The sequence below is a fragment of the Rhinoderma darwinii genome, chromosome 6 (genome assembly GCF_050947455.1).
Source record: "Rhinoderma darwinii isolate aRhiDar2 chromosome 6, aRhiDar2.hap1, whole genome shotgun sequence".
Classification (NCBI taxonomy): domain Eukaryota; kingdom Metazoa; phylum Chordata; class Amphibia; order Anura; family Rhinodermatidae; genus Rhinoderma; species Rhinoderma darwinii.
Window position 1 is genome coordinate 140,791,349 of NC_134692.1, and position 25,299 is coordinate 140,816,647.

General features: G+C 42.4%; 2 protein-coding genes across 3 annotated transcripts in view; one reads left to right on the forward strand and one right to left on the reverse strand.

Moving 5' to 3' along the window:
- The window catches only part of PERCC1 (proline and glutamate rich with coiled coil 1), a 55,038-nt gene extending 42,310 nt beyond the window's left edge, over nucleotides 1-12,728 (forward strand). Inside the window, exon 3 of the mRNA XM_075830692.1 lies at nucleotides 11,315-12,728. Coding sequence (XP_075686807.1) covers nucleotides 11,329-12,132 — 804 coding nt within the window. The 5' untranslated portion in view covers nucleotides 11,315-11,328 and the 3' untranslated portion in view covers nucleotides 12,133-12,728. The remainder of the gene's footprint in view (nucleotides 1-11,314) is intronic.
- Nucleotides 12,729-13,624: 896 nt separating this feature from the next.
- The window catches only part of CLCN7 (chloride voltage-gated channel 7), a 29,494-nt gene continuing 17,819 nt past the window's right edge, over nucleotides 13,625-25,299 (reverse strand). For both annotated transcript variants that reach the window (XM_075830690.1, XM_075830689.1), the window contains 13 exons: nucleotides 22,706-22,760; nucleotides 22,563-22,623; nucleotides 21,379-21,517; nucleotides 20,931-21,024; nucleotides 20,421-20,593; nucleotides 19,997-20,048; nucleotides 18,634-18,761; nucleotides 18,112-18,197; nucleotides 17,301-17,433; nucleotides 17,126-17,185; nucleotides 16,491-16,667; nucleotides 16,328-16,408; nucleotides 13,625-15,938 (listed from right to left, as the gene is read on the reverse strand). In XM_075830690.1, the coding sequence (XP_075686805.1) occupies nucleotides 15,852-15,938; nucleotides 16,328-16,408; nucleotides 16,491-16,667; nucleotides 17,126-17,185; nucleotides 17,301-17,433; nucleotides 18,112-18,197; nucleotides 18,634-18,761; nucleotides 19,997-20,048; nucleotides 20,421-20,593; nucleotides 20,931-21,024; nucleotides 21,379-21,517; nucleotides 22,563-22,623; nucleotides 22,706-22,760 (1,326 nt within the window). In that variant the 3' untranslated portion in view covers nucleotides 13,625-15,851. The remainder of the gene's footprint in view (nucleotides 15,939-16,327; nucleotides 16,409-16,490; nucleotides 16,668-17,125; nucleotides 17,186-17,300; nucleotides 17,434-18,111; nucleotides 18,198-18,633; nucleotides 18,762-19,996; nucleotides 20,049-20,420; nucleotides 20,594-20,930; nucleotides 21,025-21,378; nucleotides 21,518-22,562; nucleotides 22,624-22,705; nucleotides 22,761-25,299) is intronic.

The window sequence follows — 25,299 nt, forward strand, 5'->3', positions numbered from 1 at the left end:
TACTATAATACTGCCTCTATATACAAGAATATAAATACTATAATGCTGCTCCCTTTATAGAAGAATATAACTACTATAATACTGCCCCCTATATACAAGAATATAACTACTATAATACTGCCCCCTATATACAAGAATATAATTACTATAATACTGCCCCCTATATACAGGAATATAACTACTATAATACTACTCCTATATACAAGAATATAACTACTATAATACTGCCTCCTATAAACAATAATATAACTACTATAATGCTGCTCCCTTTATACAAGAATATAACTACTATAATACTGCCTCCCATATACAAGAATATAACTACTATAATACTGCCTCTATATACAAGAATATAACTACTATAATACTGCCCCCTATATACAAGAATATAACTACTATAATACTGCCTCATATATACAAGAATATAACTACTATAATACTGCCTCATATATACAAGAATATAACGACTATAATACTGCCTCCTATATACAAGAATATAACGACTATAATACTGCCCCCTATATACAAGAATATAACTACTATAATACTGCCCCCTATATACAAGAATATAACTACTATAATACTGCCCCTATATACAAGAATATAACTACTATAATACATTCCCCTATAGACTAGAAAATAACTACTATAATACTGCCCCCTATATACAAGAATATAACTACTATAATACTGCTCCTATATACAAGAATATAACTACTATAATACTGCTCCTATATACAAGAATATAACTACTATAATACTGCCCCTATATACAAGAATATAACTACTATAATACTGCCCCTATATACAAGAATATAACTACTATAATACTGCCCCTATATACAAGAATATAACTACTATAATACTGCCCCTATATACAAGAATATAACTACTATAATACTGCCCCCTGTATACAAGAATATAACTACTATAATACTGCTCCTATATACAAGAATATAACTACTATAATACTGCTCCCTATATACAAGAATATAACTACGATAATACTGCCCCCTATATACAAGACTATAACTACTATAATACTGCTCCTATATACAAGAATATAACTACTATAATACTGCCTCCTATATATACAAGAATATAACTACTATAATACTGCCCCTATATACAAGAATATAACTACTATAATACTGCTCCTATATACAAGAATATAACTACTATAATACTGCCATATATACAAGGATATAACTACGATAATACTGCCCCCTATATACAAGACTATAACTACTATAATACTGCTCCTATATACAAGAATATAACTGCTATAATACTGCCCCCTATATACAAGAATATAACGACTATAATACTGCTCCTATATACAAGAATATAACTACTATAATACTGCTCCTATATACAAGAATATAACTACTATAATACTGCTCCCTATATACAAGAATATAACTACTATAATACTGCTCCTATATACAAGAATATAACTACTATAATACTGCTCCTATATACAAGAATATAACTACTATAATACTGCCCCCTATATACAAGAATATAACTACTATAATACTGCCCCCTATATACAAGAATATAACTACTATAATACTGCTCCTATATACAAGAATATAACTACTATAATACTGCCATATATACAAGGATATAACTACGATAATACTGCCCCCTATATACAAGACTATAACTACTATAATACTGCTCCTATATACAAGAATATAACTACTATAATACTGCCTCCTATATATACAAGAATATAACTACTATAATACTGCCCCTATATACAAGAATATAACTACTATAATACTGCTCCTATGTTTGGCCTTCTGTAACTTTTATTATCCAAAAACGCTAAATCAGTTCAAAGCAATAAAACGTTTCTTTCTCTGGGACAGACAACAATTGCATAAAAGGCGATTCCCTAGAATATACCGGTCACTGCTCTATAGACAGAATACAGGATCCCATAAACAGTGTCTGTAGTCCGTAGATAAGACGGCAGTGGTGTCTGGAGTTGCGATTCCTGCAGTTTCTTTATACTTTGGTGCAGGTTCTCCTCAGATAATCTTACATTACAATTACAAGTATTCCCGATTTCCAAACCTTGTGCCCCTCCCCCTACCTTTCTCCTTAATGTTTACACAATCCTCTTACCTGAGACGTCTTTGCTTTCCATGAGACATCGCTGTTTGGGAATGAGCCGCTATCTCCAGCATGAGACGCAGGAAGAGATACGGTTTTCACTTCCTTGATATTGCCCCGTCAATAAGACAAAGGGTCTGAGGTCGGGTTCAATAGATTCCCTTGATGGTGAGATGTCGTGAGAGTGACGTGATTGATGAGATACAAGGATCTTATGTATAGGAAGGGAGAAAACAAACAAGGTGATGGAAGGAGATGGCCCCAGATAAGGGCGAGGGATGGAGGACAACGAGGTCACTGCGAGGTGATCACAAAGACTTCTCTACCTAGGAGAAGAGCAACGGCGTGGCCTGGAAAATGACGTCACCACAGCTGCCAACCATGACCTGAACCCAAGGGCATTTGTACCATAGAGGCCGACCAAGCAGCAGCTATAGGGCCATTGGAGTAAGGGGACCCAAGCCTTTGCTTGGTGGGTGGGTGAACCTGTGCAGGACTCTACTCCCCAGAGGAATGGCAATGTTGGCAAACTAGGGGATGGGGGAATTGACTCAAAGGTCATGAAAAGAGGTGGAGGTAGAAACAAACCATAATGGGGGCCCATTTTGATCTTTGCGATGGGCCCGCTCGCATCTATGTTCTCCACTGCCTGAATCGCGCCCATTCATAATTTAGGAAATAAAAATATATTAGGTAATTGCTTATAACACAATTCCCTCAGGGGCACGAGGAGGAGGGGCAGCTTTACTTTTAAAGTGACAGGCAATCCAGGTTTATGTAAATGAATGGGCGTTTACAGCCTTGACAAAGGATATTAATATATAAAGGATAACTCTACCAATAAGGTTTCAAGGATCCATCAGAACAAAGAATTATGTCTGAAATAAGAAAAGGGCCACAGACTGAACTGACAGCTATGAGATGATAGATAGATAGATAGATAGATAGATAGATAGATAGAATATATATATATTATTGATAACATATTATTACCCCATAGCCTTGGTTCCTCCCAAAAATCCAGAGCTGACTGGTCATGGAGCAAACGGCGACTGATGACATCACTGGGGGTTTCCCTCGGTGACCTCAAACCAAGACCATGTTGAAGCTTGGGGTTTGCCTCCTCTCTGCCGGTTTGGCCTCATACTTATAGAAACACATGGCCATTTTTGGGTGGAAGTTCCCAATGAATTGTCAGTGGCTGTAATATTTTATAATTGGCCTGTAGTTATAATGAGCGTGAGCTGTTCCTGTAAGCGTCTCCACACGGACAGAGGACGGGGCCTGGAGCGAGCGAGGAAGACGAGGTGAGAGTTTATCTGTTATCTAAAAACAAACTGTATTAAAGTTTTGTTAATGTCCATGTAATGGCGGCGGCCGAGCCGCAGTCCTCGTGTGCCTAATGGACTGTGTAATTCATTGGAGTCCTCCTTAAGTGCAAACATATTGTACATATTGATTTTTGCCTTGTAAAATCAGCGGGTGAAAGACAAGGAGCAGCGGGGGAGGGGGTTGTATTATTAACTAAGGTTTACCTTTTTTTTTTTTTAAGTTTCTGGGCAACCATGACAGTATAACCAGGGCCTTGTCCGCCCTCCAGTGCCACGGGCTGATAAGGGAGGGGACGGTGATGGCTCTGGAAATTCTGCAGAGCAGCAGATGCTCGGACATATGCTGCGACGTGTCATATTGTTTTTTATGTCTGATGGAAAGGGGTAGGAAAGCTTGGAAAGGGTAAAAAAAAAAAAAGAAAAGACCAATTTCAGTGGGTTAAAATATTGCCCCATGTGAATCTTGCTTGAATCAAAAACATGGCATACCATTGGGATATGGGCCGACCATATAGGCCCAAACTTATGTTTGCACCCAATTTTCATTTCATACTAAACAGATCATATCATCAAGAGGGCCTAATGGGCCATTTGTGACATAACCCAAAACAAGTGATAACGCCCTCCTGGAGCGTGACCCCCTCTACTACCAGCTTGAGAGAGAGCGGTCCAGCTGGACCCATAGATGATCTGGTGGGCCATTCTTACTTTATAATAAATGCATACAAAGGTCTGCCCACAAGTGTGCCCAAAGTGCCAATCAGGAGCCTTGAAGATTTCAGCTCCGCCCACCTGACTCAACAGAAACAGAGCTCCTCCTCTTTTTAAAAGGTCCAGACTTCTTAAAGGTCATGGGAATCTCTTTAAGGGTCAAGAAAAAAACCAGTCCTTTAAAAGTGATAATCATAGGGGTAAAACAAAAACATCTATATAGACCCATATGAGTAAGGAAACATATGTGCCCGATGCCCTTCTCAGCCAATCAGAAGCACAAAGAGGACCCTGGGAATGGCAGGGACTTGTTCAAAAAGTCAAACTGCCCCAACTAGTTTTATATTGATAGGGTCAAAAATATACCGGCCCGAGGGGTCCTCACCAAAAATCTGAAGACTACGGTAAGTGTTTGGTTGAATCTGACTTCATTAATGTTATGGGGTACTGTGGGCGTTGACCCTCCCCAGATAGAGTCCCGGAATGCCCCACAACCTGGGTTGGAGTGGCCCACCAGAGGAGAAGAGGACCCTCTGATGGGCCCAAGAACAATGGGCCAATGAACTTTAGGAGGCATTAAAGGGGCCATGCACCTGTTTTGTATAGCTGGATGGTGGACCCTCAGTCTCATCTCCCCTGTACTCCGTACCCTGTATACCCCCTGCGCCTGCCCCGTTTCAGATCAGAAGAGAATCTCCTGCAGGAATAATATAATAAAGCGGTGTTTGCAGTCGCAGTGTGAATGCGGCCACGTGTCCTCACTGTCAATATTTAAAATTCATTCAGCCGGAGATAATACAGTCGACAGAGTCAATTTTTAAGACGCCTAATCACCTAATGGAAATGTTAACCCTTTGATGGTAAAAAACAAAAAGAACAAACCATACTTAAAGGGGAGGTCCATTATCTCCATTAAAAGAGTTGTCTCCATTAGATTGCAGAGGGGAGGGGGAGCAGGAATAAGTTTAGAGGTTTATTACACAATGAGGAAAGTTAAATTGGAGCTTTTAAAGGAACCTAAACTGATGCATTGTGTTGTGCGGGGCTGAGGGGGCAGAGCATGACACGGATTCAAGAACGGAAGAGAGAATTCCTGTGTCATGCTCCACCCCCACAGACCCTATAACACAATGCATCAGTCTAGGTTCCTTTAAAAGCTCCAATTTACTACTCCGGTTTCAGAGAAATAATAGCTTTTTTTTTTTAGAAAGATAGAAAAACGGGTTCAAGTCGCTGCCGTGTTTCAAGAACGTGATTCTGTCCTGTGCCTTAAAGAGGGTTGTCAAAGATTACAAAAAAGGGTTTACTTTTTTTTACCAGAGAAACAGCGCCACTTTTGTGTATTGCCTGTGCCTGGTATTGCAACTCATCATGATATAAGTGAATAGGGATGAGCTGTAATACCACACATGGCCACACTTTTTTGTGAAAAAGTAGTCACTAATCTAGGACAACCCATAAAAGCAAACAATGCCACTAGAACCTCAGTGCTGGATTATAGACGTTGATATTTCCGCCATGATGTTGTTAAATGCGCTGGAAACGAGGAGGGGATAATGGGGGGGAACTAGAAAAGATTTGGGTCTGTGTTGCCCATTGCGGCCAATAGCCCAATTTGTCCGGCTTTGAACATAAAACGCCATTTATAAGGAATTGGGAAGGAAGGACAAAAAGCAAAAATTGGAATACATGGGGCTACGTTAAGTTCTCCGGAGCGGGAGCATCTCTGGTTTATAGAACGGGAGTCATAATCCGGGGCACCCAACCTCTCCCCTTGACATCCATGTACCCAAATAGGACAAGAGGATTTTTTCTCCCTTTATCTGATCCTTTATTTCCCCCACCAAAAAGGAAAAAGAAGCTTCGACAGTGGATGGAATTCTGGGTAGTGTGGGGGAGGGGTGGGTCATGTGGCAGCGGATTAATGACATTTTAGCACCAGATTAATATGAACAGACAGATTAAAATGTATTAACTTCAAAATCTCCTCTCACCTCCCAAGAGTTGATGGTTCCCAAATACATGTTTGATGTTGCAGCTTCTATGCGGCTGATAAGAGGAGGGAGCCCGATTAGAGGCAGAACTTAAAAGCTTCTGGGCCCCAATGCAAAATCTTTAACATGGCGCCCCCCTACCAATTATATAACTCGCGTCTTATGTGGCAGAGGGGTCTTTGGGCCATCTCAGGCACCAGTGCGCCCAATTCAGGTTGCCCCATGCTTGTTCTCTATGGGTGGTGTGAACCTGAGCACGGCTCTCGCTCTCCACGGGGACCTCCACATTAGCAAAGACAGGGAAGGAAAAGCAGCACGAGGGCCACAAGTCCCTTTTGTTCTGAAAGAGACAGGTAAGAGGCAGAATGGCATGATGATGGGGGTCCACTTTGCTCTTGTTCAGGGGAAACAATGGGCCCCATAGCAAACTTTTGACTGGACCCCCCTCCCCTGGGTGCCACACATAGCTTGGCCCTGTAGATAGTGCCCCCCTGTAAATTGTGCCATACAGCCCCTCCTGTAGACAGTGCTATACGCCCCCCCCCCCCCCCCGTAGACAGTGCTATACGCCCCCCCCGTAGACAGTGCTATACGCCCCCCCCGTAGACAGTGCTATACAGCCCCCCCCGTAGACAGTGCTATACAGCCCCCCCGTAGACAGTGCTACACGTCCTCCCTGTAGACAGTGCTATATAGCCCCCCTGTACAGTGCTAGACAGCCCCCCCCCCGCGTAGACATTGCAAGACACCCCCCCCCTTAAAAATTGCTAGACAACCCCCCCTGTAAACAGTGCTATACAGACCCCCTGTAGACAGTGCTAACCAGACCCCCCAGTGTAGACCCCCCACTGTATACTTTCAAGTATCACAAAGAGGGACAATCGATGTGGCGCGCAGCGGCAATTTTTTTTTCTTTTAAGCCACGTCTCTAATCCCACCCAATCCCCGCTCATACACACCCGGTTCAGCCCACGCAGTATAATGCCCCCATACAGTATAATACCCACACAAATGACCCCTACAGTATAATGCCCACACAGATGCCCCCACAGTATAATGTCCCCATAGTGCCCCCACAGTATAATGTCCCCATAGTGCCCCCACACAGTATAGTGCCCCCACACAGTATAATGCCCCCATAGCTGCCTCCACACAGTATAGTGCCCGCACAGTATAATGCCCCCATAGCTCCCTCCACACAGTATAATGTCCCTATAGCTGCCCCCACACAGTATAAAGCCCCCATAGCTGCCTCCACACAGTATAATGCCCTCCATAGCTGCCTCCACCCAGTATAATGCCCCTATAACTGCCCTCCACACAGTATAATGTCCCTATAGCTGTCCCAACACAGTATAATGTCCCCATAGCTTCCCCCACACAGTATAATGTCCCCATAGCTTCCCCCACACAGTATGCTGCCCCCACACAGTATAATGCCCCCTATAGCTGCCCCCACAGTATAATGCCCCCCATAGCTGCCCCCACACAGTATAATGCCCCCTATAGCTGCCCCCACACAGTATAATGCCCCCTATAGCTGCCCCCACACAGTATAATGCCCCCCATAGCTGCCCCCACACAGTATAATGCCCCCACAGTATAACGCCCCCATTGCGGCCCCCACAGTATAACGCCCCCATTGCGGCCCCCACAGTTTAACGCCCCCATTGCTGCCCCCACAGTATAACTCCCCCATACAGTATAATGCCGCCCCATATAGTAAAATGCTCCTATAGCAGCCCCCCTTCCCTACCCAGTATAATGCCCCATAGTGCCGAATAGAAAAATAACAATTACTTCGCTATCCCCGTTCCCACGACGGGTGGAGGATCCTTCTCCTCCGTTCTGTGCTGTGAGTGACTCGGTGCAGACAGGCGATGACGTCACTACATCGTGCCTGCCTGCGCCGAGCAGCTCACGGCAGAGAATGCTGGAGCACAGAGCGGTCAGCTCCTTGCTCCAGCATTCAGGAAGCGGGACCAGCGTGGTGAGCGCTGTGGCTGCAGGGGCCCCCAGGTTCAGGGGCCTGGTCGTAATTGCGACCCCTAGAGCTACGCCACTGTCAGTAGGCTATGGCAGAGCAGGGAGATACCTCCCTGCTCTGTCATAGTGTTCAATAGTATCTGCATTCAAAGGACGCAGACTCTATTGAATGTGGTATTGCTACCGCTGTAGCAGCCATAGCGGCTGCTAGCGGAGGGCATGGGGGGGGCCATGCCGGCTTGCGGCACAGGCCCCCTCATGCCGTTGGCCCCCTTGTGCCACGGGCCCCGTAGCAGGCGCTATGGCTGCTACAGCGGTACTTACACCACTGCTCTTGTTACAAAACCTACTGTTCTCCTAATTTGTTCGCGATTGGATTAAAAAGACAAAAGCCGCAATGACCCGATATGATGGCGGAAGCTGAACGCTGCCCATACACAAGATAAACGTTGGCCAAAGCCAAAAATCTTACGTGGCCTTCCAACTGTCCTCTGATGGCATATGTTGGGGGAAAGATGGATCAGTCATGTTGGATTTCAATATGCCCAATCCTTTATTCCCGAATGAGAAAAGCTGCCGCCAGCCGCTGCTTATCCCACTCTGCCCTTTGAAAAAAAAAAAAAGCTTTATGGTGAAGCCGGCAGAAATAGCTGTTGGCTGCGGATTATCTCATGCACACGGCCGGCTTCAGCTTCTTTACACGGATATAGGACCAGACATCAATGGTTACAATTTATCAAAAACTCGTGAACAAAAATTGAAGCCTACAAATTCTAAAATTCAAAAACATTTAAAAAAAAAATAACATTTTGAAAAATAATTGATAAATATATATTGTATCATTTTTATTTATTTTTTTATATTTTTGCCTCCGTTGGGTTTGCGGCGCAGTCTATATCATTCCCGTTGACTGACGACGTGTCTATATAAATATTAACTGTTTGTCAAGCATCATGTCCTTTAAAAGATCCCTACTCCAGAAGTCAAAATAGCATGAAATGTAATTTTCCAGCAATCTGTCAGAGCCGGGCCGAGCCGGAGATCAGACCTGGTGATAAGGGCCGCGCGTACAAGTGTTAGTGGCGGCCGGGCATCTGTGGCCAGAGACTTAATAGCAGAATTCACAGGAACACCACTTGAGAATCCCCTGGCAAATTGACCATTAAGTTAAAACTCACCATCCGTTCTAATTTGCTCCCTTCCCCTTGCTCCCCGGTTGCCGGGTGCTAAAACAAATCCCTGCTGTGTTTGCCCAGTGTACGATTACAATTCTCCTATCAAATATTTGTCAACCTGTCAGCGCCAACCTTCCCTATATAATACTTTATCTAAAGCCTCAGGGGCGATAGGACGGGGAACCCGGCAGAGAAGTAGGTGAGTCGTCTCAGATCATTTCTATTTAATTTTGTGGGGGAAAAAAAAAACATTTAAAATAGAAAAATAAAAAACAAAAACATTTCAAAAATATACACATAAAAAATATTTCTAATTGATATTTTTCATAGACTGCATAATATAGTTGATTGTTGTTTTTCTGGTTTATGTATCAGACAAATTTCCTTCAACCTGATAAGAATTAAATTTCAAAAAAATGTGATCATTTAAAAAATTACTTTAATTTTTTTTTTTAAAAAAGTGGATTATTCTGAAAAAAATAAATGAACAAAATCTATAAAGTAAAAAAAAAATACAATTTTGAAGTTTTATTTTTGTGTCAATTTTTGGTCAATAATTTTTTTACTAAAAGTTTTATAATAAAATGATCTAAAACTATAGGAAACATTTTATTTATAGATCATTTTATTTTAATAGTATACAAAAGGAAAATGCAGGTCTACAAACGAAGCCTGAAAAGTATTTTTACCATTTGGGTATAAGGTTTGGATTTTATCAATTGAAAAATGTTTAGAATAATTATTACAATTATAAAATAAATGTATTGATTTAAAATTGATATGACCTATATATGAAAATGATATTTCCCAGTGTCAACCGTATAAAATATTTATTTAGACCCTGAATATAATTGCAGGGTCAAATGACACCAGGAATTTTCTCATCAGTCTGATCTAAGAAAAAAACAAACAAAAAACAAACAAACTTTGAAATGAAAGTAAAATTATTTCTTTTTACCACAATAAAAAAAATCAACACTTTTTATTTTAATCAGGAGTTTCCCCATTTGCTCATCTCTGCCCAGTCTTCTGATTTTGTGACCATCTTGATTATGTTGCGGTTCTGCGACCAAAAACAATTGCCAGATTATCAGAATTCCTGGACTATCAAGTGTCAGATGAATAGGAATTTTATTGTATATTCTCATTTACTGTTTCTACTTTGATCTCTATTTCACTGTATTTATTCAAGATAAAAATACCCACAAATTAAAATTGGCCCCTTAAATATAAGACATTTTATTTCGATTGGTTTAATATAATATATACATAAAAATAAGAAAAAAAAAAGTGTAAATATACACACACACACACACACACACACACACACACACACACACACACACACACACACACACACACACACACACACACACACACACACACACACACACACACTAGATTTGTCTCCATAAATCTAAACTACAGTGTAGTCAAAGAAGAGAGTTTGTTTTTCAATGATTTGTTACATTTTGGTGAAAAACAAAAACATAAAACAAAAATAAAATACATAAAAGTAGTCCATTTTTTAGCCAACACAAACTGTATAAAATAGTGGAAGAAAATGCTACTGGTCCTGACTGGGCAAAAATAAAAATAACACATCACTTCACATTTTACTATTTTAACATTGACTTTAATTTCTTGAGGAATAATCTGGAAGCCCGGACATAATAAAATCTATATGAAACAATGGACTTTATTTTTTTATTTTATGTGCTTGTTCACACAGCCTCCTTTTATGCTACAAATGGCTTAAAGGCGTTTTCCCATGAAGGACATTTATGACAGATCCACAGGAAATGTCAGGATAGATGCGGGTCCTACCTCTGGGACGCACCTCTCTCTAGAAAGGAGTCCCCTAAACCCCGTTCTAGCTTTTTGTGCTCACGGTGCCTGGTTACACCTCCAAGCTACAGATCTTAATTTACACAGGGATCTGTAATAATGTGAAGACTTCACTAAACTAAAATGTTTTTTTTTGTTTTTTTAGGAAAACTAGACAAAATGGCCACTGGCGTCATAAGAAACGTCTTAGAATTTAAGTTACCGCCGCCCTTCCAACATCCCTTCCTATTCCCAGCATTGACCCAGGATGTGGACTTCCAAGATTCCTCAGAAGAGGACGATGAAATGCTGGAAGAAGATGAGATGGAGGACTTATCCTATGGGGAAGCGCAAGACAAGTCAACCAGCGATGGAAGCCATGATGCCTCCTCAGAGGAAAGTCCCACAATGACCGAGCAGCTCCTCAAGTTTTCGGACCTCATCAGCAATGACATTCAAAAATATTTTGGTCAGAAAAGCAAGGAAGAAGATCCAGACTCCTGTAATATTTATGAAGACTACTTCACTCCTCGAATGTATGGAGGCCAGGAGATGTATTATCAAGACCTGGTAAAGATGGCGCAAAGCAAAGACCATGATAGAGATGACTCGTTCCACCCTCTCACCCCTCCCGTCGAGATAGACCAGAAGATATTAAAGACTATCTGCACCAAGGGAGATCCCAAGAAGCTTGGTCCTCTCACCGAGCTCTTCGACTTTGGTCTTCGGAAGTATACAAGGCAAAAGATGGCAACGGGTAAGGATGGCCGGCTACACAGACTAGACCGCAAATACGCTCATATCGTGCCCATGCACCGGCGCTTGTTGCCCTTGTCATTCTGGAAGGAACCATCTCCTGTCCCATCCTGCATCCTGAATACCAACACCCCCGACTTCAGTGACCTCCTGGAAAACTGGACATCGGATACTCATCACGAGTTACAGAGCGCCGGAAGGGACCTCATGAGTGAATTCGGCAGATAGGTCCCAATTATAACCCCCCCCCCCCCATATATATATCATAGAACATGTTTTGAGATACTTTAGGAGAAGCAGAGACTTTCTAGATTCGAGGATACTTGGTATCTAGACAAATTTCTCCATCTGTTTGACCAAACCTGGTGCCAAACTGAATGCTACACATCTCGGGAGACCTGAACTTCCCAAACTTTTTAGAACAGGGGAACCTATGGTCAAAAATTTTCCTTCATGGAAGACCCCTACAACTTTCCCTCTAACCAGGTTCTAAGGAAACCCATTGTTACACGGGAAGCACCGCCCTAACCAGATGAGAAGGTCTGAGACCACCAGTAGGCATTACACCTAACCAAATTGGGGGTAAGGTGTATGGCACCCACCGAAAACCCCAAATTTCAAAGGGGATATCTGTGGTTACTTCCCCCTATAAACTTAGCACTACAATCTCATTTTGAACCCTCCCCCCAATTATAAATACATTAAACATAATAGCTCGCCTCTACAGGCGACAGGTGGTACTACGCTGCATTAAATAAACTTTTACCATGTGTTCTATACACAACGCTGTACATACAGTGAACTATAAATAGTCAGAATATATTTTGCTTAATAAAGTTTTGAAAACAACAATCTCTGTATACTTGAATTATTTTAGATCCCCTTCCTCAAAACTAAATGAGTGGTGCATATATGAAAACTGACATTTTGGCCCAATTGTTTATAAGCCTGAGCAGCTCACTGTAGTCGGGCCTGTCGCGTTATTGGCAGCTCTTACTACAGTTTCTGTTATGCCCCTGTGCTGGGCAATCGCAGCCATAAGCATTTTGTAGACATATATAGTCGTGTGTAATGTTTTACGATGCCGATGGCAAAGCATTTGCCAGAAAATGTTAAAAATATCGGTAATGCGGAGCCATTGTAACCACAGCTGTATAATTCTGTTGTACCACTTTAAAAAGGGGTCGGTCACTGGGACCAAACCAAAAATAGGGGCATCTGCAATGTGTCATTTGTATACAGCACACACTACAAGTGCCACGTCGTATCCGTACACCCACTCGGCGTGTTATGAGAATGGGTAAGGCTCATCCTTTTCATAGCGCACCCTAAATTCTGTCCCCACCATCACCACTCACTTTAGGGAGCTGTTAAGCAGCACCCCCCCCCCCTGCCCAAGATGGTAGATTCGCATTTTAAAGGGAAATCTCCTAAAAATTTTATCTCAGAAATTCCGGAACCTACTACACAGCACCACCTACTGGTGAATTTACCAGGTGATTAGAAGGCTTATTATGTGAGATCTACAGACTTAGTACAGAAGAGTCTATAACATACAGCACATTTGATCACACCTGCCGTTCAGCATCCATTTAGAGGGTACAGGCTTGACTTCATTAGGGCACCTTCTAGGTTCCCCAATTTAAAGGGACCTGTCCTTAAAATACTTAAACGTAGAACACAGCGCCACCTACTGGTCACTTACAATATACAATTTGAAAAGAATTCCAGACTAAACGATTTATTTAAACAGCAGCAAATTTTAGAACAAAAACCCATTAAAAATAACACTTTAAATTTCAAAAGCAGCACATCTACCATACGAGCGCATTCATCTACGTACATCAATCCATCCACACCGCGCTCCCCGGGGGCTTCATAGAAAAAACCTACAACGCTGTCAGCAATTTTACAGTATTTGGTTTCTATAGCAAGTGGTCACTTAGTGAAAACGGTTGTGAGGTTCCTGCGGCTGGTCCTGGAGCTCGTGATTTTTGGACATAACGTAGCGTCAGTGGTGCTACTTGGATGCTGAATCCGGGGAACCGAGACAAACGTACAAATATCAACAAAGCAAAAATAAAATGTAAGGCCGAGGGTCGGGTGCTGCTGGAACCCAGAAATTACATTTAGTAGAGTGACAAACATCCTCAGGGGCGGGACCTAAAGGGCGCTGCCCCTTTTCTAACCCCTGTAACCGGATTGGTTAATATAAGCTCTTCCATTGTAAACAGTGTTTCTGAGGGCAGATTTCAGAAGGATCAGAAAGTTTGTGGTTTTACAAATACGCCGATCATGGGTCAGCGAGTATTTAACATGGGGATCGAGGAGGTAATTCCCCCCCCCCCACAACCCCCCATAAAATTGGGTTTCAGCCTGTGATGCCAATTGTTGGAGAACCACATACACACAAGGCGATCCTTCTGCTACGACAGCCGTGGCGCCCTCTAGCTTCATCCCCCTGTATGGACAGCTTAGAAATTATTATTTTTTTTTTTTTTTAAATCTGCAGTCAATATATATTTTTTTGGGGGTGTTTTATTTTGGCTTCCTGTTGTCGCTCACGCCTTGAAACACGAAAACTAAAACTTGCAATCACGCTAAATCGATAAAATGAAGGAACGTAAAAATGATGTCAGATCATCGCAGCTCTACCCTCGGCTTCGTACAGCCATTCATCCCATACATATCCCATAATGCTGAGCGCTTGAGGCTTTAAATGCCCCGACCGATTCTATGAAAACCTGAACCCGATGAAAACAGATCATGGACCGGATTCAGTGTCTCCTAATTTGAGCAGGTGGAAATCCTGAAAAAAAAAACCCAACCGCAACAGCGCAGTATATAAAATATTAAAACCCGAACGTGTAATAACGTGATCTAGGAGCTTCGCTGCAAAATCTAACTTACCTTTAAACATTTAATAAGATTTTAAAATAAAAAACTAAATATATTTATTTTTTTAAAGAGATACCGCCCCAGTTATTGTGCACAGGCCCACATGAGATGGAATTCTGTGGTCTTCCACCTGTGGATAAGCTAAAACTCCTGTTTACGGCTGCCAGGGCATGCTGGGAGTTGTAGTTTACCAGCAGGTAGAAAGCCACAGAATGAAGGCCCGTGGTCCAGCCAAGTGTGTCATTTCACAGTATAAATCTGTTTGGGCTTAATCATGTTATACTCCAATCACATCTAGAGCTGCATTCAAAATTCCGTTCAGTGCTACCCTAAATCTGTCAGTGCTGACAGACACACCTGTAACGGCACAGAGCAGATCCTATGATTCACTGCACTATGGTGCAATTCACTAGGGGAAATGTAGTTTTTATGCTACCCCTAGTGTGAAAACACTACATATCCTTGTATGCAGCACGGCAGAGCATGCTGTGTGTAAATATTGAGCCAATAGGTGGCAGCAGTGAGATGTGCAATCCTGCAGCCTGAGAGATAACAGGAAAAGGAATTCTGAATGCAGCTTTGGATGGGACTGGAGTATAAAAACACATTCAAAACGTACATTATAACTCAAGATCAGAATAAGAGTATATGAATTTAGTGGAGTGTAAATTACGGAACATAAGTATAATTATACTGTAAAATAAGAGGTGTGCAGATAATATCAGCGGGATAGTGTGTTTGTATCTGAGTAAACTAAAATAGCCGGCTCCAGGATAAACCGATGCTGCATACACTTTACGGCTGGCTCTGGAGCTTATGGCTGACAGGTGACACTGAGACTGATGATTGCTAACGGGCGGCTTGTATGTTGGAGGTGTAACCAGTGAAGGATCTGATGATGAAGAGGCTGCGGCCGCCCGTTTATTACGTCCAGGAGCAGCGGTCACCTCCAGTGCAATCAAGTCCCGGCAGTGCTGCAAGTTTCCAGAACTGCTAAATGTCCGCGTCAAAGAAAGGAGAGGAATATAAAACGGTGGAACGTTGCAGCATCACGTCTGCGCCAGGCTCAGCTCCTCCAGGCCGTTCTTCCCAATACGATAACGAGCGAGATCTTTTCTAGTCACCAAACCCACGACCTGCGGGAGAACGAACACAAGAACTCAGCGACTCACCAAAGCACCGAGGAGCAGATGGGACGGGGCAAAACGCAGACGAAGCGCAACGTGCAAGTAGGTATGGGGGGGGGGGGGGTCGAGAACCAAAGCGAAAAGCAGTGAGCAAGGGGGAGGAAAAAAGCAAGCGGCTGGAGAAATGCAACGAGACAGAGGCGAAGGGATGAGAATGCGGGCAAAACTCAGAAAGGGAGGAAGAGTCGAGAGCGCTGCCGAAACAGCAGGCAAAGGAGGCGTGGAGGTTCACACAGGCAAAAAGAAAGGTGGGACGGGACGAGAGAACCGGGGAATGCAGCTGGCAATGGGGTCAGAGCGCAGGCAGACGTAACGCAGCTTCACAATTTCACACTCACCCGGTTATGATTATCCACCACCACCAGGTGCCGGAGGCCGAGCGCTCGGAATAATTTGAACACTCGGGGCAATGAGGCTTCCTGTAAATCACACGTGATGTGTAAGATCATTACCCAGATCAGGACACTACAGGAGAGACTATGCAGGAAAGGAATGTGATACCTGGGGTACAGTGTAGGGGGTGGGGTTCATGAACTCCGTCATGTCCATCAGACATTCACGCTCGTCCTGAGACACGTGTATGGACTGGATCGGGGGGAAGCGAGGATAAGCGTCGCGGAAATCTTTCAACTTCAAGTGCCGCTGGATGAGACTCAGATTTTCCCTCTCCACAAAAACCTAAAATGACACGCAGGACAATGACAGACAGAAGAGCAGCTGCTGCCCCTTCCCTGAGCCCATTTATAACTTTTTTTAATCTCATGGCCGATGCCCTCTAAAGCACTAGATATGGATATTTATAAATATTATATTTTGTAATGAATTGCAATTTTCACAGTGGCCACTAGATGTCAGTATAAGTGAAGACTGGTGAGGTCACAGTGAGAGGTTTGCGTCATCATGGGTGCACTGCTGATGTCACCGCCCATCTCCAAACCCAGACAGATCCATTAGGGACCCAAACTTACCAACATTTGAACCCCAAATTGAAGGTCATTTATAACCCCGCCCATGTTCCACCCCCAAAAATATCAGACCCCTCCACTTAATTCAAATTTACATGGACTCCACCCATTTTGGAGTCCGATTTGATGACCAGTCCCACAAAACCAGGGCTGCTGGCCAGAATGCCGTACCTTGTGTTTGAGGAGCACAATCAGCTGGGATCTTAAGATCATCCCACATAACCGAGGCGACTGAAAGAGAGAACGAAAACCAACGAGACCATGACCGTATGAACATCTGCACCATCTCTTATATTCCCTTAAAGGGGATTTGGACCATCAGGTGGGACCATCGCACATCGCTCACCTGACCGGTGTTCCCACTATTCTCCACTACAGGAAAGCCATTGTGGTTGGATGTGGTATTACTAAGAATGTCCACGATGAGGCCAACCTTCTCCCTTCTGCGCAAACAGGTGACGGGTGTGCTCATCACTTCTCTGGAATTTGGGAGGGGAATAAAATTTAGGAGGTATACAATATGTAGAACACGGTCACGTATATAGACATTTACCTATACTAGCATTTAAACCGTATATAACCTCGGTTGTACATACATAAAAGCACCACCAGATGGCAGCAGAGATCATTCGATCAGCTCATATAGACTAATCATTGTATTCATCCCTTTTACAAGCCGGAGTGCCCCAATACAAGGAACTCCAAACCCAAATATCCCAACCGGAAGCCCTCCAGATCTGTTAAAGGAGCCACTGCCCTATAAGATCCCGTGTCTGCTGACAGGGAAGCTGCAGAGACATTGAATTCTTGCTGTATTTTTGGAAAACTAAGAATCAAATCTGATCATAACATTCTCTTAGAGCAGTCGTCTTCAAACTGTTGCAAAACTACTACTCCCAGCGTGCCCTATCAACTTGAAGCTGCCCGGGCACGCTTGGAGTAGTTTAGCAATAGATGTGGTTTCCAGCGCCATTCATTATTTCAAGGTCGCGGAAGTTTCCCAGATATCCCGACCACAGAAGATCTCCGCGCGCCACGTCTATTAATGACGCCGCGAAACGTGCGCCACATTATTCTGCATCGGCTGAATTTAACCCTTTACTGGTCACGCGTGTATTATCTGCATCTAGAATACACAGGGATCTGTAGTCACTGACTTGGCGGTGAGGGAGTGCGAGGTGACGGGGGCCTCCCAGTGTAAGAAGGGAACGCTCTGCAGCTTGATATGAAGATCGTAGAGACCCTGTGTGCAAAAAGGACAACAGTTATTACAATGGAGGTCTGCGACCTGTATTCACTGACAGCAAGCAGAGATATTGGGAAAAGTGTATGTTACAGCTTATTTTTTAATATTCTGTTAGGGAATTCTGAGTTAACAGAGGCCAGTCCCTCATTAAGGACCTATGTGGCTTCTCTACGCTCTGGCTAATTGACATAGAGCGCCCCCCTCTGGAGGACCTGGCACAGTCATGCAGTATATCGACAGCCCATTGTGCAATTCTTCATAACTCCTGTGGCGGCGCTGTGTAACTAAACAAGCTGATTGCAGGGCGCCCTCAACCAGATTAGGGGCCCTTCTTATAAAAAGGAATTGTCCGTAGCGGGGCACCCCTTAAAAACCATTGAGTCAGCAGTCAGAGCTCCACCTGCCCTTCCCTCAGATCAACACGTTTACAAACCTCAATAAACAGGTCTCCGACCATCTTGGCGGTGATGAGGACGAGCATGATCGGGAAGCCGTAGGTGACGTTTCCTGTGGCTTCTACCATGATAACTGTGAGACTCAGCGTCATCCTGACAATCCCCCCTGCAATGGAGGACACTGGATAATAAAAAGCTCTAGACAAATGCAAACTGGGGGGAAAGTGCCTGCAGTCACCACTAGGGGGAGCTTGGAGCTTTCTCAAGACAGGTATATAGGAGCTGTATATATCTATGTACTGAGCTCCCCCTAGTGGTGGCTGCAGGCAACAGAATCTCATCATGCAACTATGGGAGCTGAATATATCTGTATGTAGTGAGCTCCCTCTAGTGGTGGCTGCAGGCAGCAGAATGTTATCATGTAACTCTATGGGAGCTGTATTTAGTTGTATGTAGTGAGCTCCCTCTAGTGGTGGCTGTAGGAAGCAGAATCTTACGTAACTCTATGGGAGCGGTTTATGGGATCCATATATGTGGGGTCAGTGACTGCCTCCACTTGTTGTTCTTGCACTCCTCCCACTCTGCCCTGGGTGATTTTAATCAGTTCAATGCTGGATCCTACCATCCCCAGGTATATATGTAGGCTTAGTCCCAGTTCTGGGTGTATGTGCAGCGTAGGTTCCCACCTTACAGAGGTCGCCTTGTCGTGGCAGGTGGGCTAACACTTTTTGATCAAAATGTGCACTAAGAACCTCCCTATTTGTAGGTAGATTTAGCTTTAGTGCATATTTATTTATATTTAGTGGTTTAGGTGGCATTAGTGTTGCAGGGTGCTGTCGCCATTTTTTGTCTGCTAGATATATATATATATATATATATATATATATCTCTGTATGTGGTGAACTCCCCCTAGTGGTGGCTGCAGGAAGCAGAATCTTACGTAACTCTATGGGAGCTGTATATATATATATATATATATATATATATATATATATATATATATCTCTATCTCTATGTGGTGAACTCCCCCTAGCGGTGGCTGCCAGAAATATATTGTGTGTGTGTGTATATATATATATATATATATATATATATATGTGTGAGTGTGCGTGGTCAGCTCTTTAAGTACAGATCACTAGAACGACCCAGTTCATCAACGTGGGGCAGTGGTTTGCAATCTGTTGGGAAACTGTAAGTCCCAGCATGTCCTGCCAGTCTATGGGCATGCTGGGGGTTGTAGTTTCCCGCAGCTTGAAGGTCTGAGAGTGTATTGAATGTGACAGGACTATGTGATCCGGGGGCCTCACATCTGTTAATCATTCATCGCCGCCACATGGGGGGGGGGGTGAACGTATAAACAGACGGCGCTGCGGCGCTTCCTCCGTCTGCTGGAACACTCACCGAGCTGAGCTGCTGCTCCCATTAAGGCGTACTTCCCAGGATCGGCCCATGACTGCACAACACAGGAGACACGGGGGGTTAGAGAACAGCAGTGTGAACACAGTGAACTCTGCTACATATAACCTGCAGACAATGGAGCCCACATGGGCATGAAGTGAATCTCTATGGGAAGCGTGACAGCCGGAAATCCTCAAGAAAACCTCGTCAAACACGCCGTATCAGTTTCTGGGAAAGCAGAGTGACAAGCCTTTACTGTTCCCCGGTGGTTGTCACCCAGCTTTTCCAGAATCCTGAATGGCAATTCTGCCATGTTGAGATGGTGTAAACTTTACACATTAGGAGTCTGGGGGATCACCTCTGCGGCGACCCAGCTTTCCCAGATGCAGATATAACAAGTGGAGTGTGACAACTCGTAGAAACTCACAATGGTGTCATTAGAAATGCTGGTTAGGAGGATCCCAAACAGGCGACCCCAAGCTGCTCCGAGGAGGAGGGAGGGGATGAAGACCCCGGCGGAGACAGTCAGACCGTACGTCCAGCACGACAGGAAGAAGTAGAGCAGGGTGAACAGGCCCAGGGTCTGAGGGTTAAAGGAACCTGCGGAGAACCCAGCACATCGTGGGTGTCAGCAAAAAATAGTCAATGACTAAACACAATGTAACAACAAGTAACAGGTTAACTAACGCTGAGGTCCTGGATGAGAAAATCATGGCTGCATTTTACAAAAACAGTGCCACACCTGTCCACAGGTTGTGTATGGTATTGCAGCGCAGCCCTATTCAATTTAATGGAGCGGTGATGCAATACCAGATGCAACCATGGACAGGGGTGGCGCTATTTCTGCAGAAAAAAAAAAAAAAAAGCAGACAAAAAAAAAAGGTCCAGCAGGTAAATCTGAGGGCTCCTAATTGGGGCAAGTTGCGGCTACTCTCACCGGCAGGGTCATGGAAGAGTCTCCGCACGCTGCTTTCTGGCGTGGTAAAGAACGCGGACGCCATGGCATTGTATTCTCCATCTGCACAGAACAGCTGAAGGAGGAAGAATACAGAAATATAAAAAGGGTGTGAAGACTTTTGCAACATCGTATAGCCTCTAATACATAACATGGAGTTTATAATAAAGTGGAGTTTCATGTAATCTTCTCCAGTTACATCCAAAGCTCCTGTCAGAAGCTGAAGTAACAGCGGAGCATTGACTAACGGCCACCTGAGCTCCCACAATGCACTGCTTTCTGGTTACAGGCATCCAGCTGAATTCTGCAATCAGCTTTAGTTGTGAATAGAGAAGAAAACTCTGGTTCAGTACAATAGTAAAGTTACAGAACTTTTCATGAACTCGCAGTAAATATGGAGTTCCCCTTTAAATCGGACTCCTTCTTTTACCTGTAACGGGTATTCTCCGGCGCTCTCTCTGAGCGGCTGACAGTCCGAGGAACAATAAATCATGACGAAAGACACGGTGGCCGTGACCGCAGCGACCAGCACGGCTTCTACCACCTGCAGGCAACGTCGGTGTACATACCTAAGATGAGATACATCCAGACTTATACAAACCCATACGCTCCTTAAAGGGGCAGGACGCCCTATTTACTGGTTAAAATGAGGACGCAACCGGCCGGACGCTTTACGCAGCCCCCTATAGAAACCAGTGACACGTCCATTACCCTGATAGAGGCTCTCCCAGACATTGGCACTGTATGGGGTTCATATAGATATTGCTATATACAAGCTGCCATGTTGCTGCACCCACATACAGTAGAGCGCTATGCAAGGTTATACCACTGTACGGGGGGGGGGGAGGGGAGAGCAACACGATCCCCTCATCTACACCCCCCCCCTTATTTGTGAATTGGATCGGCTCTGCACGTCTGACTTTGCAATTAGTGGTTTGGAAATGCGCAGGACGTTCCCTCCCCCGCAGTGTGTCAGCGCAGGACGCCGCCGTCTCCCGTCACGCAGAAACTTTATTAATGCCCAAAACATTTCCAAAAAATTATTCGCCAGCTCCCAAACTGATCAACAGTCCAGACGAGACAGGAGGTTCCTGAGGAAGAGGAGGATTAAATATCAGGTATCCGGCGCTTCTAGACGTCGATTTCCTCTACAGGAGGCAAATGCACAAAACAGCGAAAAACCGATGAAAGCGCCGCACCGGCAAATCACTAATAAGAGGCCCATTGTGGCAGCGACCCAGCTTTCCACAGACCCAGAAAGGCAAACCAACCCCCATTATTATGCAGAGTTCCCTCTACTAGTGCTCTGCCTGTCCTGGTATTCTGCCTGTCCTGGTATTCTGCCTGTCCTGGTATTCTGCCTGTCCTGGTATTCTGCCTGTCCTGGTATTCTGCCTGTCCTGGTATTCTGCCTGTCCTGGTATTCTGCCTGTCCTGGTATTCTGCCTGTCCTGGTATTCTGCCTGTCCTGGTATTCTGCTCATGAACCAGCGGGCTCAGGATGAGCGAGCAAAACTACACTCAGCGATTATGGTCAGTAATGAGGGGGGCAAACTATGGGGCCTCCCGAGCCCTGCAAACCCGTGACCCCGAGGGGGAGAAAAGTTACATTACCTGATCCTGAACATGGTCAGCCAGTTATTCAGGGCATTAAACAGCGCCCCCAGCATCCCCCCTGCCGAGCAGAGAACAGCAAGTCATACACTGTATACACAACAAACATTATATATATATATATATATATCACCAACACTCACCTACTGCTCCCATCCCAATAAAGATCGGGAGCTCAAAATACTTGTAGCTGTTCTCCTGCAAATCAACAAAACTGAAATAAATAAAAACTCAGGACAGATATATAGAATTATATTCTTGTATATAGGGGGCAGTATTATAGTAGTTATATTCTTTTATATAGGGGGCAGTATTATAGTAGTTATATTCTTGTATATAGGGGGCAGTATTATAGTAGTTATATTCTTGTATATAGGGGCAGTATTATAGTAGTTATATTCTTGTATATAGGGGGCAGTATTATAGTAGTTATATTCTTGTATATAGGGGGCAGTATTATAGTAGTTATATTCTTGTATATAGGGGCAGTATTATAGTAGTTATATTCTTGTATATAGGAGCAGTATTATAGTAGTTATATTCTTGTATATAGGGGCAGTATTATAGTAGTTATATTCTTGTATATAGGGGCAGTATTATAGTAGTTATATTCGTGTATATAGGAGCAGTATTATAGTAGTTCTATTCTTGTATATAGGAGAAGTATTATAGTAGTTATATTCTTGTATATAGGGGCAGTATTATAGTAGTTATATTCTTGTATATAGGAGAAGTATTATAGTAGTTATATTCTTGTATATAGGAGAAGTATTATAGTAGTTATATTCTTGTATATAGGGGCAGTATTATAGTAGTTATATTCTTGTATATAGGGGACAGTATTATAGTAGTTATATTCTTGTATATAGGATGCAGTATTATAGTAGTTATATTCTTGTATATAGGAGAGGTATTATAGTAGTTATATTCTTGTATATAGGGGCAGTATTATAGTAGTTATATTCTTGTATATAGGAGAAGTATTATAGTAGTTATATTCTTGTATATAGGAGAAGTATTATAGTAGTTATATTCTTGTATATAGGGGCAGTATTATAGTAGTTATATTCTTGTATATAGGGGACAGTATTATAGTAGTTATATTCTTGTATATAGGATGCAGTATTATAGTAGTTATATTCTTGTATATAGGAGAGGTATTATAGTAGTTATATTCTTGTATATAGGGGCAGTATTATAGTAGTTATATTCTTGTATATAGGGTAGCAGTATTATAGTAGTTATATTCTTGTATATAGGGGGCAGTATTATAGTAGTTATATTCTTGTATATAGGAGGCAGTATTATAGTAGTTATATTCTTGTATATAGGAGCAGTATTATAGTAGTTATATTCTTGTATACAGGGGGCAGTATTATAGTAGTTATATTCTGGTATATAGGGGGCAGTATTATAGTAGTTATATTCTTGTATACAGGGGGCAGTATTATAGTAGTTATATTCTTGTATATAGGGAGCAGTATTATAGTAGTTATATTCTTGTATATAGGAGTAGTATTATAGTAGTTATATTCTTGTATATAGGGGCAGTATTATAGTAGTTATATTCTTGTATATAGGGGCAGTATTATAGTAGTTATATTCTTGTATATAGGGGCAGTATTATAGTAGTTATATTCTTGTATATAGGGGCAGTATTATAGTAGTTATATTCTTGTATATAGGAGCAGTATTATAGTAGTTATATTCTTGTATATAGGGGCCAGTATTATAGTAGTTATATTCTTGTATATAGGGGCAGTATTATAGTAGTTATATTCTTGTATATAGGGGCAGTATTATAGTAGTTATATTCTTGTATATAGGGGCAGTATTATAGTAGTTATATTCTTGTATATAGGAGCAGTATTATAGTAGTTATATTCTTGTATATAGGGGGCAGTATTATAGTAGTTATATTCTTGTATATAGGGGGCAGTATTATAGTAGTTATATTCTTGTATATAGGGGCAGTATTATAGTAGTTATATTCTTGTATATAGGAGCAGTATTATAGTAGTTATATTCTTGTATATAGGGGCAGTATTATAGTAGTTATATTCTTGTATATAGGGGCAGTATTATAGTAGTTATATTCGTGTATATAGGAGCAGTATTATAGTAGTTCTATTCTTGTATATAGGAGAAGTATTATAGTAGTTATATTCTTGTATATAGGGGCAGTATTATAGTAGTTATATTCTTGTATATAGGAGCAGTATTATAGTAGTTCTATTCTTGTATATAGGAGAAGTATTATAGTAGTTATATTCTTGTATATAGGGGCAGTATTATAATAGTTATATTCTTGTATATAGGAGGCAGTATTATAGTAGTTATATTCTTGTATATAGGAGCAGTATTATAGTAGTTATATTCTTGTATATAGGAGCAGTATTATAGTAGTTATATTCTTGTACATAGGAGGCAGTATTATAGTAGTTATATTCCTGTATATAGGAGGCAGTATTATAGTAGTTCTATTCTTGTATATAGGGGCAGTATTATAGTAGTTATATTCTTGTATATAGGAGGCAGTATTATAGTAGTTATATTCTTGTATATAGGGGCAGTATTATAGTAGTTATATTCTTGTATATAGGGGGCAGTATTGTAGTAGTTATATTCTTGTATATAGGGGCAGTATTATAGTAGTTATATTCTTGTATATAGGGGGCAGTATTATAGTAGTTATATTCTTGTATATAGGAGGCAGTATTATAGTAGTTATATTCTT